Source organism: Colletotrichum lupini, chromosome 1 (assembly GCF_023278565.1).
Source record: "Colletotrichum lupini chromosome 1, complete sequence".
Lineage (NCBI taxonomy): Eukaryota > Fungi > Ascomycota > Sordariomycetes > Glomerellales > Glomerellaceae > Colletotrichum > Colletotrichum lupini.
Genome location: NC_064672.1, coordinates 6,197,027 through 6,211,900, shown reverse-complemented (window position 1 = coordinate 6,211,900; position 14,874 = coordinate 6,197,027). Strand labels below are relative to the sequence as shown.

Here is a 14,874-nt window from a genome sequence, read left to right as displayed (position 1 = left end):
CTCTCATCTGTACCTATTCGAATGTATTGCAGTGGTGGCGCTTGAGGGGTTTTGTCCAATTGACGCAGCATTACTCATTCCGTTGGCTTGCATCACTGTACATGGTAGACACCTACTACACTGAACGGTGAACGAAGCCCAACATATGCTTGTCACAGGGTATTGAGGGCATATTAGCTCTGCACCGTCGAGTCATGACAATGAAATAAGGACGCTGGCCCGAACGTGACAGCGAACACAGACCGACATGGCAGGAAACGGACGTGTACGATGACTGGCACTGTGTCGAGACATTGTCATTTTCCTCAGATACTGATGATCTTTCGCACCGTAAACAAATGAACTATCTGAATGCTTATTTATTCTGTTTCAACACTATCCTGCCTTGAATAATCGAACCCACTTGGTAAGGCCGAACAACGAGAATCGTATTTGTTGCGTTTGCCGTCACCCTCTTGAAGCATGTTTTGGGAGTCAAGTAGTTGTAACTGGTATCGACCAGACAATACTGCTTCCACACGTACTTTTCCGCCGTCCGTTGGACTTCTAATGAATCGGACGCGCTGGCGGAGACCTCGCCGCAACTGATCCACTGACCAGAGTCATCTACCCAGAAGAACTTGATGGTGATTGTCTGCTGCCTCAATGACGCGTCTCCGCCAGGACCGTTGTCCGTATCTAAGGAAATTCCCTCTTGAACTCTGTCGAAGTCGAAACGAGTAACTCTGCGGGGTCGTTTTGTGGGTCTAGGGCTCCTTTCTTCAGGACGACGGCCTGTCAAGTCCGCAAGCGGTGGTGTCTCTGGCATCAAGTTTCCGGTCTCGATCGATACAATCCTCGTTTCGGCTGAGTGCTGGTCGCCTACCTCTTGCACTCTGACCGCCAATGCGTCTCGCTGCGGGTTTTGTTCACTAGCAGCTTGGTCGAGACTATCATTAAGCTCGTTCAAGCGGCCTTGTTGCTCCTGCACCAGCTTTCGCAGGTGGTCAAGCTTGGCTTGCTCGGCTTGAGAAAGCTCATTGAGATGGTCCAGCCTCGACTGCGCTTCCGCCTGTGCCGCCGTATTCGTGTGTGCTTCGGAGCCGTGAGTCGCCCCGTCTGCGGGATTAACTGCGTGGATCCCCAGATCAAGATGATGTGTTGGCTGTTGGTCGAAAGCCAAGTGAGCCAGGAATGGAGGGCCACCGAAGTACGACAAGTAAACTGACCTTCGTATAAAGAATGAGGTGACGCGTATCTGCCCGCCCTTGAACTCTGACAGTACACTGGGAAGATACAGCTTCGTTTGGTCGCGGTCGTGATCGTTGTCGCGAGGAACTCCACAACGGATCGGCAGCTCCGCGCACAGTTCGCTCAAGCCAGAGTCGGGCGCCGTCTCTGCAGCAGACATGGGCTGCGCCGTTGCCAATATCTCCGTCACCTGGTGTATGCATTTTTCCAGATCGGGAAATCGATACTGCCCTGGCTTTCTCGCGGAGAGCAAAACACGTTTGGCGACTTCGACATCCGAGGACGCCCTCACGATGTTGCTTATCTCATTCGATTCGAAGCCCAGTCTGTTCGCAAGGGAAGCGAACTGGAAAAGGGTGGTCTCGTCAGCTCTCCCGCGAGCCTTCGCAAGTATGTCCTTCTTCTTCTTCACGTCCGTCGGCAGTTCCCGGAACTCTCGGAAGGCGGCAAGCCACAATTGCCGGCAGCCAAGGTCGAAACGGGTTGCCGCATCTCCCGGCACGGTCACATAGCCCGTTGGAGATAGCTGCACTATGCACAGATCAGGCTGCTGATGTGAGTCCAGGAACATCTCATCCAGGCGGCTCGAAACTGTGACTTTGGAGTTGACACCTGTCAGCCGTCTCATGCAGCCGGCGGCAGCGTGAAGGAACTTTCGGTCCTCGAAGAAAGTGAAGAGCGACGGTATCAGACATTGTTGCGAGACGTTACAGACCCGTGCTCTGATTTCTTCCCGTTGTTGCTGGGAAAAGTTTCCGAAAATGCGCCCACTTCTGAGGTCGCTCAGGAGCTCGTCGTGGTCCGCGCTGAACGCCCCGGGCGCTTTTCCCTGCAAACGCTCTATCGTCGGTCGATCAACGAGCCGCATAGCCTGGGCGTCGCCGCCGCATATCTCGCTCCATACCTTGAGGATGTGTTGCAAGTAATGCAGGTTAGGCTGCTTCTGGTCAGACGTTGAACTGCCATCGTTATGGAACGTCGCCGTACCTCTTCGCACCTCATGCACATGACCTGGTGCACTACGCTGAGTCGAAACCCGCAAAAGAGGGCCGGGACAGCCAAGAGCGCATCGAAGGCGTCGGCGTATTTCTTATGGCGGAATAGTTGATCCAGAAGATGTCGACGGTTCTTGGAGAGAGCAGCCAGCCGTCCCAGCCAGATTCTTTCAAAGAAAGGGTTTTCGTCGCCATGATGTCCCTGATACCCCCGAATCTTGCAGTAGAACTCGCCATCGTCAGGTTCCTTCTGGTACTCGTATTCTTCGACGAAAAGCGCCCGCAGGTCATCGCTCAGGTCTGCGTGACGTCAGTGGACCCCGCCCCGGCGCCTCCCTCGCGAACGCACCGTCCAGATACAGGTCGACTGTCCAATGTTTGTTCGACCCGTCAAACACCTCGTCGGCTGCCATGATACGATCTGAGCCCTGAAGGCATTCGAGCTGTACGCCGGGCGGGAGCCCTAAGACCGGATAGGGCAACGCATCGCCCTGGAGCCGAGAAGCCGTGATCCCTGCCTTCGTCAGGGCGGCTTCCAGGTCGGACTGACTGATTATAGCCTTGGCATGGTGTCGATGATCTTCTTGTCGGCAGCCATGCTCTTCTCGGTATAAGCTCTTGAGCGGTTCGGGGACGGGACGACGAACGCGGTTCGCCGTCCTCAACGCCGGCTTCAGTGATGATATACAGATACTGGCAGTACCGCAGAACTTGGCGCGACGCTCGTCTTCAAGTCGCCGATTCGTTGTTGTGAAACTGCTTTCTACCATTGCAGGATCTTTTGTGTACACGACGAGGGTTCGGGAGGGCAAGTGATTGAATGGACCGGGAACTGATGGGGATCAGAACGAGATGACTCCGATGCTCTCAAATGATTAGATGATTAGATCATTCATGTTGCGAACCAAACTCCAAACTCGGCTCCTGGCATGATGTTCTTGAAGGGGTTGGAAACGACGCTTCTCGACTCTTTCGCATCCACAACGCCACATTTCTTCTGAGTTCCTCTTTGTTGCTCTTTTTTTCCACGAGTATATCTATCTTCGCATTTATCCTCCCGAGCAGAAGGCAGGAAGCGACCAGAAAGGCATATTTCCCCCATCTCTCCTCAACGTCAATATCGACACCGTTCGCCAAATGGAGCTCCTGAGGATCGTCAAAGCAAGACAAGACGGAAGCTCTGGGGCAGCCACTGTTTTTGTCAAAGCGACATCACCTTGGGCTGCCTACGAGAGAATATACTACCAAGTGCTAGGTAACGGCGATCTCGTTCTTGTTTCCGAGAAGAGAGGGATATCTAGCGACGTCGTAGACATTTACCACTTCCCGGACTTATCCGCGCAGCAGACAAAGATACTCTAATCGATCTAGTACCTAAATATCATTACAGTGCATAAAATCTATAGCGAGAAGGCGAATCATCACGTTATCTACGAATATATGCCACGATCGCTGCAAGAGGTGGTTAGAAACCTATACCTCAATTACCAACGGCTGGCAGTAATCATAGGGCAGGTCTGTGTAATCCGCCCCCATGGCAGAACACTTGGTCTCACAAGTAGACAGGTTGTAGAGGCGCTGGCCCATCTCGAGAAGATGGGACTGCAGCACGGCCGCCTGAGCTGCTCCTGTGTTCTACTCCACCCCAGCGGTAGGGTGAAGCTGAGTAACGCTTGGTCTCACCCACTGGCGAATGCGGCGCTGATCAGAATGCTAGGTGGCCAGGAAGATTGTCGCCCGCTGGGCCGTAAGAAAGACTTAGTTGACCTAGGCTACACAATGATGGAGCTGATGCAAGGATACGTGAAGGAGGGTGCTAATCTAGGGCTGGACGATCCGGAGCAGTGGGACTCGGACGTCGTCGGCTTCCTTTCAGCGACAACAACTGCATCATCTGCGGCCGAGTTGAGCGAGGTTGGCCTTCCCCAACATCGTATCAACTTGTCAAGCCAACCGCTGATGGGCATATAGCATCCTTTCCTACGTTCGTGGCAAAAGGAAAAGTTAAAAGGGTTGATATCTCTGGTTATCACATGGACTCGGCAGGACTATGAATATCTCGGGTGGCAGGAAAGCAGCTAGCACAAAGTAATACATTTGATATCTCCTGCTTGGCCCACTTCCTGACTGGCCGATCGCGGACAGAAGTCATCTAGAACCGGTCAAGCTGTCCAGACCACTACATCGTATCTCTTCGGATGTGCGATATGAACCTGCTCAAGCAGACTCCTGCGTGTGCGGCCTTGCTTGTGCAGATTCCTGCGCAAGCGGCTTTGCTTGAGCGGCATTCGTGCGTGGGCAGACATGCCGAAGCAGCCCCCAGCGCAAGCTCCTCAGAACCCATCATTATAAGGCGAATATCTCACAACAAAGGCCGATCTTGACTAGTCCGTGCCCATGATTCGGGGTGATGTGGTGCACAGTTGACTTTAGCTGCTAGCTGCCTTATGCTATCGCGTACGGGGTGATCATTAACTACGTCCTAATGCAAGTCCTTTATGGCTCAGCTCCTGGATCCCCCATCCGGATGCCCCGATACATTATTCCAAGGGAGATGGCACAAGAGGTCAAATCACCCCGCCATATGGCGCAGACCATCCAACAAATACTGGTACACCCCACACAAAACGCACGAGACGAGAAGCCACCAGCCTGTTACTGACGTCGTAGCTATCGACGTCGCCGACCACTGGCCTCCGTGGACCGTGTAGATGTTCAGAATGGTGGACAGAAATCCAATCAACGAGTTTGCCAGCGTAGAACTGAAGCTTCGTCAGTGAAGGAGCAGAATCCAGTCAAACAAGGCCCGGTACATGACAATATGCTGGTACACCCAGACGTAGTTGGCACGCCGCTTACACCATAGCCAGGCCAGGCCGATGGATGCCACGCCCGAAAGCATAGAGGCGAGAGCAATGAGGCAGTCGTTGACCCAGTCCGAGACGGCGTGCCCGACCTTTCCCATGCTTTCAAGGACTTGTGACCGCCGCAGCGACGCGAACGTAGATGGAAACACGATGTAGCCAGCCAACAAGAGCCACGAGAAGATCTTCGCCAGGAGAGACCACCACCAGTCTATCTCCTTGTCGTTTTCCAACACCATCTGGTCATATCTAGACACGGCATAGGTCTTGGCCTGCTCGGTGTCGTCGTACTTGGAAGGGAGGGGGTCTTCGTCCTTCATGGTCACCGATCGCACCGCGCGTCTACCTAGGAGATTGGAGGAAGAAAACACATCGCTGTCGAGACGAATGATAGAAGACCAAAGCAAGAGCCAAAACCGACCGAGACGTAGGAAATGCGCTGGAGCTCACGTTTAGAATGGCCTGTTGGAGGCTCGCATGCTCAGAGCCCACAGAGTCGTGCATTATCAGACCTCAAAGTGGCTAATGGGTTCTACTGTAGCGGGGGAGGCACGGATCAGACTGTTGAAACGGCTTGCTTCGGCGGCCTAGAATGTGGTGCAATTGGCCAAGTACTTCGCCCTTCTCTGCTCCATGTGCGACTGAGACTTTCTGAGCAGATCTTCCAGCTGATCGACCAGGTCCACGAGCTCATGTACGAAGCCGACAATGACTCCCCGAAGCTGCCGCGTCGTCCTGAGCTCGCAATAGAGTGCCATAGCCTCCTGCCATAAGATGTCGATGACCATATCCTGCTCCTCTTCAGCTTGCTTCGTAAGCCTCAGAAGCAGGTCATCCAGCTCGAAGGTGTCGGAGTAGACGCTTGATGTGCGGCGAGGTTCCATCTTGCTGCAACGTTCTTCTGATCCGGCCACGACCTGTTTAAGTACTTCAGGAGCGTCTACTTCCAGCTTCATTGCCACCAGCATTAAGTAGGGTCAGCCGCCATGCTTGTGGATGTCGAGGAGCCCTTCGTGATTCGATCGCAAACACTCGATGGCCACTGTGTTGGCAGGATGCAAATACATCGCTCTTCGAGAAATACTCGTCAACTCCGGCTACCATCGGCTGTTACCCGTCTTCGCCCATCGACGGACATGTCGTCAGACGCCCACCGATTCGAACTGTTCTGTCGACACCCTCCTTCTTTACGACTTGTCACCGGCGTGGCTGAGCGCATCCTTGCAAGAATCCTGCCCATCAACAGCGACATATGGAGCTTCCCCTCAGACTTGGCCGTCTTCCTACGCCATCTGCTGCTATGGGCCGACATTAGTGGAGCGGTCCTTTGTGGCGGTCTGATTTACCTGGAGCAGGGTCTTCAGCGGCCACAACATTCTCTAATGACGGAGGCGGATCGGCATTTGCGCGTCTTGGCGGCGATTATTCTGGCTCGAAAATACCTAGAAGATGACACTTACAGAACGCCGTTCTGGACCGGCCTCACGGCTGAAGTATGTTCATTTTACTTCACAGACCATGATATCAACATCGCGGAGGGCAGACTATTGGGAGATGTGGCTTGGGACTTGAGCATAGACGGACAGCAGATGCACAGAATGGTGAAGTTGGTCTGTGGTTCCAAGACCGTGCCGGCGCATCTAGATCACGGGCCTATCTCTGCCCAATCCTAGAAGCAGGAGCAACGCCCTGCGACTTGACAGATCAAGTCGGAACGTATAAATCGAATTTCACCGCGGCCTTTCGCTCCATCTGTGATTCATACTGGCATTTAGCTATCCCATCCTGGGTTTGGTACATGGTGGCGATTGAATGTTGGTTATCTGATTCAAGACCAATAGGCGAAAATGAAGATGGTCGAGGTGAGTAACTATGTACAATGAAAACACGCCATCAAAACGCCCGATCGATGCTGCAGCTGGTCGTCCAAGAAGGAAGTGGATAGGAATGGTACATTAGTAATTCTGGGGTACTCCAGCGCCAGATCTGGTCGTAGCCGAGAAAAGTCTCAGACGACGAAGGTGGACCTACTTGGAAAGGTGAGGCGGGTAGTCACATCCGAAAGGTGCTTCTGCCGGGTGGTCCTGCCAGATGTTGGCGCCAGATCGAGCGGCAGGAAAAGCACAGACCCCTCGCACGCGCCATGCGTCCCCGGCCGGAAGCCGCCTTCTGAGCCTCTTCCGTCTCCTAGTGTACGTACATCCTTCGTCAACTTCTGGCCTTTAATACTCCCCATCTGGCAGTCCAGATCCAGCACCCCGGTCGTCCCACAACTCGTCGCCCAATCTGGTCCTGATCTAGATTCCGCCCGTCAAAAGCCAATCGCCGGCCATTTGCTCGTCTAGAACCCGTAAGTTTGACGTTTTCCACCAATCCCCCGCCACAGCGCTCACCCAGCGATTGTCGAAGATGCAAGTATGTTTGTTTTCCCAACGGCTCACAATGGGGCTTTGATGTCACTGCACAATCAGCGAACCTGCTTCTTTCCATATTGCAAACTTGCAGAAGCATCGGCAAGGAGACAGAAGCAAGCTAAAGCAGACAGACAAGTAAAGTTCGAGGCTGACGACTTTGAGTATGAGATCCATTACAGAAACCCAAAAAGCAACTGGAGCTGCTTTGAGCTGTGGTGTCTCAGTACCACTCGGCATTTACTCATGCTGCAATGTTGCGCGGGGAACCACGGCAAACGGCTTTGGAAACGCCACATTGCTCACAAGAAGTGTAATGGCCCCCTGTCCATCTTGCAGCATGGTAGCTGAACTTGTCAAGACTACCGCTTTTGATCTTATCTAATCACAAAGTCACTTCGTTCACAGCGAGAGAATTGTAGTAGACCAACTGTGGGGTGGAAGTATCTCACACTACGCAACGTAGAGCGTGGCGTTACTGATGAGAAAGCGGAGGCGATGCTAGGGTCGCACGATACGGCATTCGCTACGTAGCTGTATCATCGTATACATCGGAACAGCCATGCTCGCAGCTATCGTACCCAAGTCAGACGCCTAGTAACTTCAGAAACCGCTGGCCATCGTCGGACCTCACTCTTTATATCTGGGGGACAAGGAGCCATTTGCTCTATACTAATTGTCTCCCTAGAATCCCCGGCCGGACAATACTAGTAGGGTAGCAAAAATACTCTTTGTAGGCTCCGGCACTTCTAAAAAAGGTCTGAGGCGTTAATATAAGATTGCTCGTTAAGTATATAATAATCGATCTTTGATATCATGTCGTCAATTTGAGACATGTTCAGGCGACCTAGCGGGTACTCTACTTTCTGCTCCGTGGCAAGGGTAAGCTTTCGAAGTTTAGAAAGCTAGCGAATAGCTGGGACAAGCTCCTGTGTTTAATTAGTATCTACGTACAGGAGTTCGCGATAAGGCCTTTACCTTCTTTAACTCTCTAATCTTTTTCCGCATAAATATATAAGCCGTTTTTAATACTTATATAATATATATTAAACCCTAACTTATAAATATATATACTAAATATAATATATATTATTTAACGACCGACCTATATACTTAGGCACGCTCTCTATTTTTAATAATAGAGGTTAAGTAATCTAAAACTAGCTTTTTAATCTACTTAGAATCCCTACTAGTAATAATACTAAAGCTAATATTTACTCTAAACTATAAATAGAGCACCCTTATTAACTTAAGGTTTTTCTAAGCTAAGTACTCCCATACTAAGCTAGACTATATTAGTATTAAGATATTAAACGTCCGTGCGGAAAGAGAGAAGTGTATTATATATAAAATAAATCCTTTTTCGCTAACCCCTATATTAGAGGCTGTGTTTTACTAAAATTAAAAGTAAAATCCATACCGATATCCTTACCCTATCTAGATTACCCTTTAGTAAGAGGAACCGAATATTAAGAACACGGGCTACTACCTCTTACACATCTTTCAAAAACTAATGGTATTTATAGATTTCTAGGGTCTCTATCCGAGGGTACGAAGAAAGGTCTTGAAAAATAGATACTAATTAAGTTATATTTCGGAGATTAAAACTAAACGATTATGCGTTAGGAAATACTACTAAACGGAAGTCGTGCGTTATTTTAATATAATAAAAAACTATATCTAACGAAGGTAAAGTACTTTAACAGAGAACGGTATTAAATACCTAGTTTAGAAACTCTCTACCATAAGTGAAGTCGAGCGCTAGCTCTCTTAAGCCGCTTATATAGTAAAGAACTTTAGTAAAGAGTACTAGTACTGTATCGTTAAACGGTTTATTAACTACCTTCGGAAGCGGTCGGATGCGGATAGCTAATAATCTTGGAGCACATTCTTAGCACTAGTTCTTTAGAATCCTTCTTACACGAATACAAAAGCCTATGGTTATTACCTGACTGCCGAAAAGGTTTGTTTGTTTTCCCTGATAGTGTTCAAAAAGGGACTCATCTGACGTTTATTGATGCAGACGTTGACTGATCTGAAGAGGCACGGCATGGACAAGGATCGTAAACTTTTGCTAGGCAAGGAAATATTCAACAAGCTCCGATAATCGTCGTCCTTCAAGAAGCCGAATATACTATCTATGATTTCCGGCGGCAGCTCGAGAAGCGGGAACGGCTTGGAGGCATTGAGGTTTATGGGCGCCGTAGTCGTCGATGCGGAGGCTGAGATGAGATCACACGCTATTTGGCTCGAAAAAGCGCTCGTACTGGTCACTCACTGGGTCTCCCATCTTCTGCGGGCTTTCGCAGTGGGGAAGTATAAGTCGCTGAAGAGATCACGGATGTGAACTGTTGTTACAGTGGATGTCAGAGACAGGCCTCTGTGATGTGTATTTTGGGTCCGAAGCCACTGATTAGAGATACTCAGAGGTCAAAGTCTGGGTCGCCATCTATCCTTTCGTACCGGGAAAGGACCTGCTTTCCATGCTACAGTAGTGTTCACAATAGCCTGTTCCTCGTAGCAGTCTACGAGTTACTCCAGCGATGTAATAAGGTCGCATGCCTTTTAACCCCAGTTGACTACTTAGTGAATGGGTAAGGCAGCCTATAGTAGATTACCCCGTTCCTTCCCACCGTGATGCTAGCGGGAATCGGTCGTTTACGTCAAGTCTTGTGACTTGATGGAAGTGAGATTGTCTTTTGAATGCCGCTGGAAATGTCTCACGACGGCAGAAATAGCACGATCAGGGATCACATACGTGGCACGCGGTACGAGCTAGTTGAGGTCGGCGAGTTTATCCTCAGCAGGTATAAAATGAGTTGTCGTGAAAAAGTCGAAATCCTGCATACCATTCCAAAGTATGTCGTACGCGCAGCTGCCGGGGGTTTGCCGATGTTAACGACTGGCAAGACTGCCGATGAGGGTTCGGCAAGCCAAGGCCGCATCCGACGCCGAGACGCAACCAGGCTAGAAGAGCATTTGTGAATGCTATCGCCCAGCTTGCCATCCGAGGAGGACATAGAGTCCGAGGAGAACATAGAAGCCTGGTGGTATGGCGAGGTAGACGTATTCCTCGCTGCTGTTACCAAGACGACAGTGATAGTGCTCAATCCTTGTGCGGACTTTATCCTGAACGCCGAGCTCTTGACTGGTGAGAGATCCGGAAGCGTTGCAGGACTAGCTGATTCTCGAACGACTGCATCTCATCTTTCATCTCGGCCGCTTCTTCTCGCCGCCCTCTGGATTTTCCTCGGCAACTTCGTGCGGATTTCGTCCGAACTCAGCCCTTCGAAAGTCCGACAAAAGCGTATGTCTTTGTATTTAATGGAGCCATGGCCGACCTGAGCCGAGTCGGACCAGTAGCACACAAGCCCGCTTTCATTGCGGCATCCGTACACAGCTTGCCGCTGGTCGTGTGAACATGCCAGCCAGCCGACATGTGCGTACTCTAAACGCAGAGCGGTTTTGACAGGTCCTCTTTGCGACGGTTTTCGTTTCGCTTTCTTCCCTCTGGGCGATTATTGCGGGGCTTGCTTGTTGTCGTTCGCGTGTCGCCGGGGACGTTGGTGCTGCTCGAGCTGAGATGCTGCTGTCGGGAGTACGAATTGGTCAGCGCCCGTTCCCTATGCGTACACGACACGCACCTGGCCTTGAGCATAGGAAGATCACGTCGGAGTCGGAGTCTTGGGTCGGTGGCGATGTCCTTGTCGATGCTACAGATATTGGCAATGTGTTTGTGGCAGATGCTGATGTGCTCTACGCAGTAGGTCTCGAGCCCAGACAAATCACATCATCGTGATGATCCAAAGCCATAGTTTTCGTGGTCGATACCATATCCATCGACTAGGTGTTTGTGGTCTGTAATGCACGCTGATATGGCGGCGCGACGGGCGTGTCACCCGAGTCGAGTGAGTGCTGGTATTCCTTACGTGGGGACGGTCAGAGAAGCTCGGACCGTGACCGTCCCGTCTGGCACCAATCACGGTGGGTGGGATCAAACTGTCCCTACGGAGTAGGTACTCACGCTGTCTGTTCTTGTGGCAATCCAGGCCAGTATGTCAAACATTCCAGCCCATGCTATTACTAGATGGATGATTCCTCGTAAGGCACCCAAATCATCTAATAATTGGTTAAAGTTCGATGGCTTAGCTAGTTGGATCGTCTCACGGAGAATCAGGGTACCGGCCACCATTAGGAAAGAGCATGTTCAGTGACTCAGGGGACCGTATTTGCATTACACAGACGAAGCCCAGCCCAGGAAATCGTTCTTCTCAGTTACACTACGAGTGCGATTATAGTGGCACCGTCGTACGTCTTTGCCCCTCCTACCGAACACACCCCCTACCGCTTCACTCTCGGTTGCTTACGGCTTGCGTCCTCTTCATTGCCGTCGTCCCGCTGCCGTTTCTAACGATAATCGGAGGTACCGAAGCACTACTCGAGCTTTTAGCTCCGCACTAGCTACTATATAATAAACAGCGAGTTACTAATATTATAACCCTCGTTAGTAGTTTTTTATAAATAAATAGCGAGCGACTTTTATAAACTAGCTATATAAAACTTTATATCTAAATAGAAATAACTATCTAAGAAGGCCGCTAGGTATAATATAAAATTATAAGCTATTTTATAACTACTAATATAAAAATACGCCTTATTACTCGCAAGTTATTATATTAACGCCGTTAGGCTCTCGGAGCGAGCGCGTAGCTAGTAATAAATCTATTTATAATAATCGTACCCCTTATTAAAAAATAAGTACGGTTATAAAATACGTAGTTTAAAAATAAATAGCTCTACCCTCGTATATAATACTAAATATCTTAGGGTAAAGAGGCTTTTAAAAATATACTTATTATTTTTTTTATTATCGAAGCTAAATAGGCTATTTAATAGCAGCTTAGAGCCGTTAAACTCGATATTAAAATAAAAAAACTTACTAAATCGACCTATTTTTTTTTATATAACGACCCGCTACTAATCGTTCTTATTATAGTTCTAAAATACTCGCGCTAAGTAAAAAAAGAAATAATCTTATTACTTATTACTAAATAAGCTTAAAGAGGAGCTAATATTTAATAAGGTTAAAAAGCTTAAGTATAGCGCTTTAAAAAAAAAAAGCTACTTTTTATAACATAATTAAGGACGGGTTATTAGTTACTAAGCTATTATTTTAAAAAGTACCGAGGCCGTTAATAAACTAAAGTATAAAATAGTTATAATATTATTAATAATATCTCGTAATACTTAGCTATAGTTACTTTTTATACTATTTAATTATAATATAATAAAAAAAGAGCGAGATATAAAAAAAAAAGAAAAAAAAAAAAAAAAAAAAAAAAAAAAAAAAAAAAAAAAAAAAAAAAAAAAAAAAAAAAAAAAAAAAAAAAAAAAAAAAAAAAAAAAAAAAAAAAAAAAAAAAAAAAAAAAAAAAAAAAAAAAAAAGAAAAAAAAGAAATAAAAAAAAAGAAAAAAATAAAATAAAAAGAAATAAAAGAGAGAAAAGAGAAACAATAATAAAAAGAAAATAAAAAAGATTAGTACGGATTACGGAGTAGCGGTTATATATTAAATATTATAAACCGGATTAGTTATTTAGTTATTAAAAGCTATAGGCCTTATATAAAACTATATTAAAAACTATAAATATTTTTTATAAAGCTATATAGTCCTTATTAGTAATCGTTTTTAAGAGTTTATAATTTATATAGTCCGTTAGTATTAGCTCGTAGGCTTTAAATAGCCTCAACGGAGACGGGGACGAAAATAGGGAAACGGGAAGGCTATTATAATTACTAGTCCGCTAGCTTATTCCGTTATAATTAATAAAAATATAAGCGCTTATATTTTATATAATAATAACCGTTATATTAACTATAGTACTTATTATATTAGCTACTAAGTAGTTAGTAATACTTTTATTAAAGCTAAATATATCTCGTAAAGCCTTTTTAATATACTTCGATAGGTACTTATTATTAAAAAGAATTAAGGCTACGGTACGTATAATTATAATAAAAAAGGGGATCCGTATTATTAGTTATATAAGAGGGCTTATAATAAAAATAAATAGAACCTAGCGAGGTATAAACGTATTATTTAAAAAGGACTCGAAGTAGGTAATATACTTATTTACTATTTACTTATTAATATAAAGGGCGCCGGCACTAATAATACTTAACGTAATCGGTTAGCTAGGGGAGTTACCTTTATTTATATTATAATAACGATAGTATTCCGCAACGTACCTAAGCTCGTCCTAAAAACAATATTAAAGTTTTATTATACTAAATAGCTAAGTAGCCCGATATCGTTTTTAAGCTATTTTAATATTTTAAAAGGGTACTTACCCTGCGTCCCGCCGCTATTAATATATAAAACCCGTATTAACATAGTATTTAGTTTTATATATGTTTATATATTAATATTTTATTTATAAAAATATACTTAGCTATTTTAATAAGCTACGGGTTAGCCGCGCTTATAACGCTAAATACTTTAATATAATTTTAATAATAACTATAGCTATACGTAAAAAAGACCTACGGAGCGCGCCGTAAATAAAAGTAGTATATATTATTAAACCGAAGCTATACCTAGTCTTTTATAAAAGCGGTAATAAGTTATTAATATAATAATACTAAAGCTTAGCCCGCTATTAGTTATTAAAATATACGAGCTATTTAGGCCTCGATTATTTTAATAAACTAAGATAGTAAGAGGAAGTTAATAGACCCTTCGTGCGCGAGGATAGTAATATTATATATATTATAATATATATCCTTATAAAATATTTAAAAAACGTCGCGCGGATTAAAAACTACGGGCTGTTAATAAGGACTAAAAGTTACGTATACTTATAAACGTACGGTATATACTTAAAGAGTATTAATTTAATATAAAGTTAGAAATAATAATTAGTATAATAAATTTTTTTAAGTTATTAACGGAGTTATAGTACGTAAAGAACCCTGCGAGGTACGCTAATAAATCGGCCGTTACTAAAATATTAAGCTAAAAAATAGTAAAGAAGTTAAGGGGTAGCGCGTTAGTATTATTAACGTATTCTATAGTATAATAAAAAAGGCTAATAAGGTAAGTAATTAAAAAGAAGTAGCTAATAAGTATACGCTCGACCCGTTTTATTTTTATTATATAAAATAGCTTATTATTAAGTATATTTTAACGTAGGGAATTAAGGTAGCGTTAAAGAGACTTAGGTATTTTATTAACTAGGCTAATAACGTAAATATTATAAAATCGTTCGAATACGTAAGCGTTTATCCTCTTATAGATTAATTATAATAAATAACTACGTATAGAATCCTCTTTATTACCGTTTATAACGATTATTAACTAAGGCCGTATTAATAA

General features: G+C 45.8%; 9 protein-coding genes across 9 annotated transcripts, besides 1 other annotated feature; 3 read left to right on the top strand and 6 right to left on the bottom strand.

The window, feature by feature from the left end:
* Positions 1 to 355: 355 nt before the first annotated feature.
* Positions 356 to 2,995, bottom strand: CLUP02_01842 (uncharacterized protein; the record flags this gene model as incomplete). Its single annotated transcript, XM_049280878.1, has 3 exons — positions 356 to 2,134; positions 2,218 to 2,525; positions 2,575 to 2,995. 3 exons carry the CDS (start codon positions 2,993 to 2,995, stop codon positions 356 to 358), a joined length of 2,508 nt encoding a protein of 835 aa, XP_049136835.1.
* Positions 2,996 to 3,362: 367 nt separating this feature from the next.
* CLUP02_01841 (uncharacterized protein) lies at positions 3,363 to 4,196 on the top strand (the record flags this gene model as incomplete). Its single annotated transcript, XM_049280877.1, has 2 exons — positions 3,363 to 3,500; positions 3,792 to 4,196. The coding sequence occupies 2 exons, from the start codon at positions 3,363 to 3,365 to the stop codon at positions 4,194 to 4,196; spliced, it is 543 nt and encodes a 180-aa protein (XP_049136834.1).
* Positions 4,197 to 4,809: 613 nt separating this feature from the next.
* Positions 4,810 to 4,887: a sequence feature (Short protein (CLUP02_01840, UQC75187.1) was converted to a misc_feature.).
* Positions 4,888 to 4,998: 111 nt separating this feature from the next.
* CLUP02_01839 (uncharacterized protein) lies at positions 4,999 to 5,409 on the bottom strand (the record flags this gene model as incomplete). Its single annotated transcript, XM_049280876.1, has 1 exon — positions 4,999 to 5,409. One exon carries the CDS (start codon positions 5,407 to 5,409, stop codon positions 4,999 to 5,001), a length of 411 nt encoding a protein of 136 aa, XP_049136833.1.
* Positions 5,410 to 5,676: 267 nt separating this feature from the next.
* CLUP02_01838 (uncharacterized protein) lies at positions 5,677 to 6,045 on the bottom strand (the record flags this gene model as incomplete). The annotated part of the gene is made up of 1 exon (XM_049280875.1): positions 5,677 to 6,045. The coding sequence occupies one exon, from the start codon at positions 6,043 to 6,045 to the stop codon at positions 5,677 to 5,679; it is 369 nt and encodes a 122-aa protein (XP_049136832.1).
* Positions 6,046 to 6,225: 180 nt separating this feature from the next.
* Positions 6,226 to 6,762, top strand: CLUP02_01837 (PHO85 cyclin-1; the record flags this gene model as incomplete). The annotated part of the gene is made up of 1 exon (XM_049280874.1): positions 6,226 to 6,762. One exon carries the CDS (start codon positions 6,226 to 6,228, stop codon positions 6,760 to 6,762), a length of 537 nt encoding a protein of 178 aa, XP_049136831.1.
* A 2,872-nt stretch (positions 6,763 to 9,634) lies between these two features.
* On the bottom strand, positions 9,635 to 10,445 carry CLUP02_01836 (uncharacterized protein; the record flags this gene model as incomplete). Its single annotated transcript, XM_049280873.1, has 4 exons — positions 9,635 to 9,722; positions 9,779 to 9,922; positions 10,163 to 10,275; positions 10,350 to 10,445. The coding sequence occupies 4 exons, from the start codon at positions 10,443 to 10,445 to the stop codon at positions 9,635 to 9,637; spliced, it is 441 nt and encodes a 146-aa protein (XP_049136830.1).
* A 40-nt stretch (positions 10,446 to 10,485) lies between these two features.
* CLUP02_01835 (uncharacterized protein) lies at positions 10,486 to 11,299 on the top strand (the record flags this gene model as incomplete). The annotated part of the gene is made up of 3 exons (XM_049280872.1): positions 10,486 to 10,651; positions 10,785 to 10,807; positions 10,973 to 11,299. The coding sequence occupies 3 exons, from the start codon at positions 10,486 to 10,488 to the stop codon at positions 11,297 to 11,299; spliced, it is 516 nt and encodes a 171-aa protein (XP_049136829.1).
* Positions 10,949 to 11,735, bottom strand: CLUP02_01834 (uncharacterized protein; the record flags this gene model as incomplete). Its single annotated transcript, XM_049280871.1, has 4 exons — positions 10,949 to 11,078; positions 11,145 to 11,213; positions 11,290 to 11,529; positions 11,668 to 11,735. The coding sequence occupies 4 exons, from the start codon at positions 11,733 to 11,735 to the stop codon at positions 10,949 to 10,951; spliced, it is 507 nt and encodes a 168-aa protein (XP_049136828.1).
* Positions 11,736 to 14,194: 2,459 nt separating this feature from the next.
* CLUP02_01833 (uncharacterized protein) lies at positions 14,195 to 14,320 on the bottom strand (the record flags this gene model as incomplete). Its single annotated transcript, XM_049280870.1, has 1 exon — positions 14,195 to 14,320. A coding segment is annotated over one exon (126 nt), but the record flags the coding sequence as incomplete, so codon positions are not given.
* Between the last annotated feature and the right edge of the window lie 554 nt (positions 14,321 to 14,874).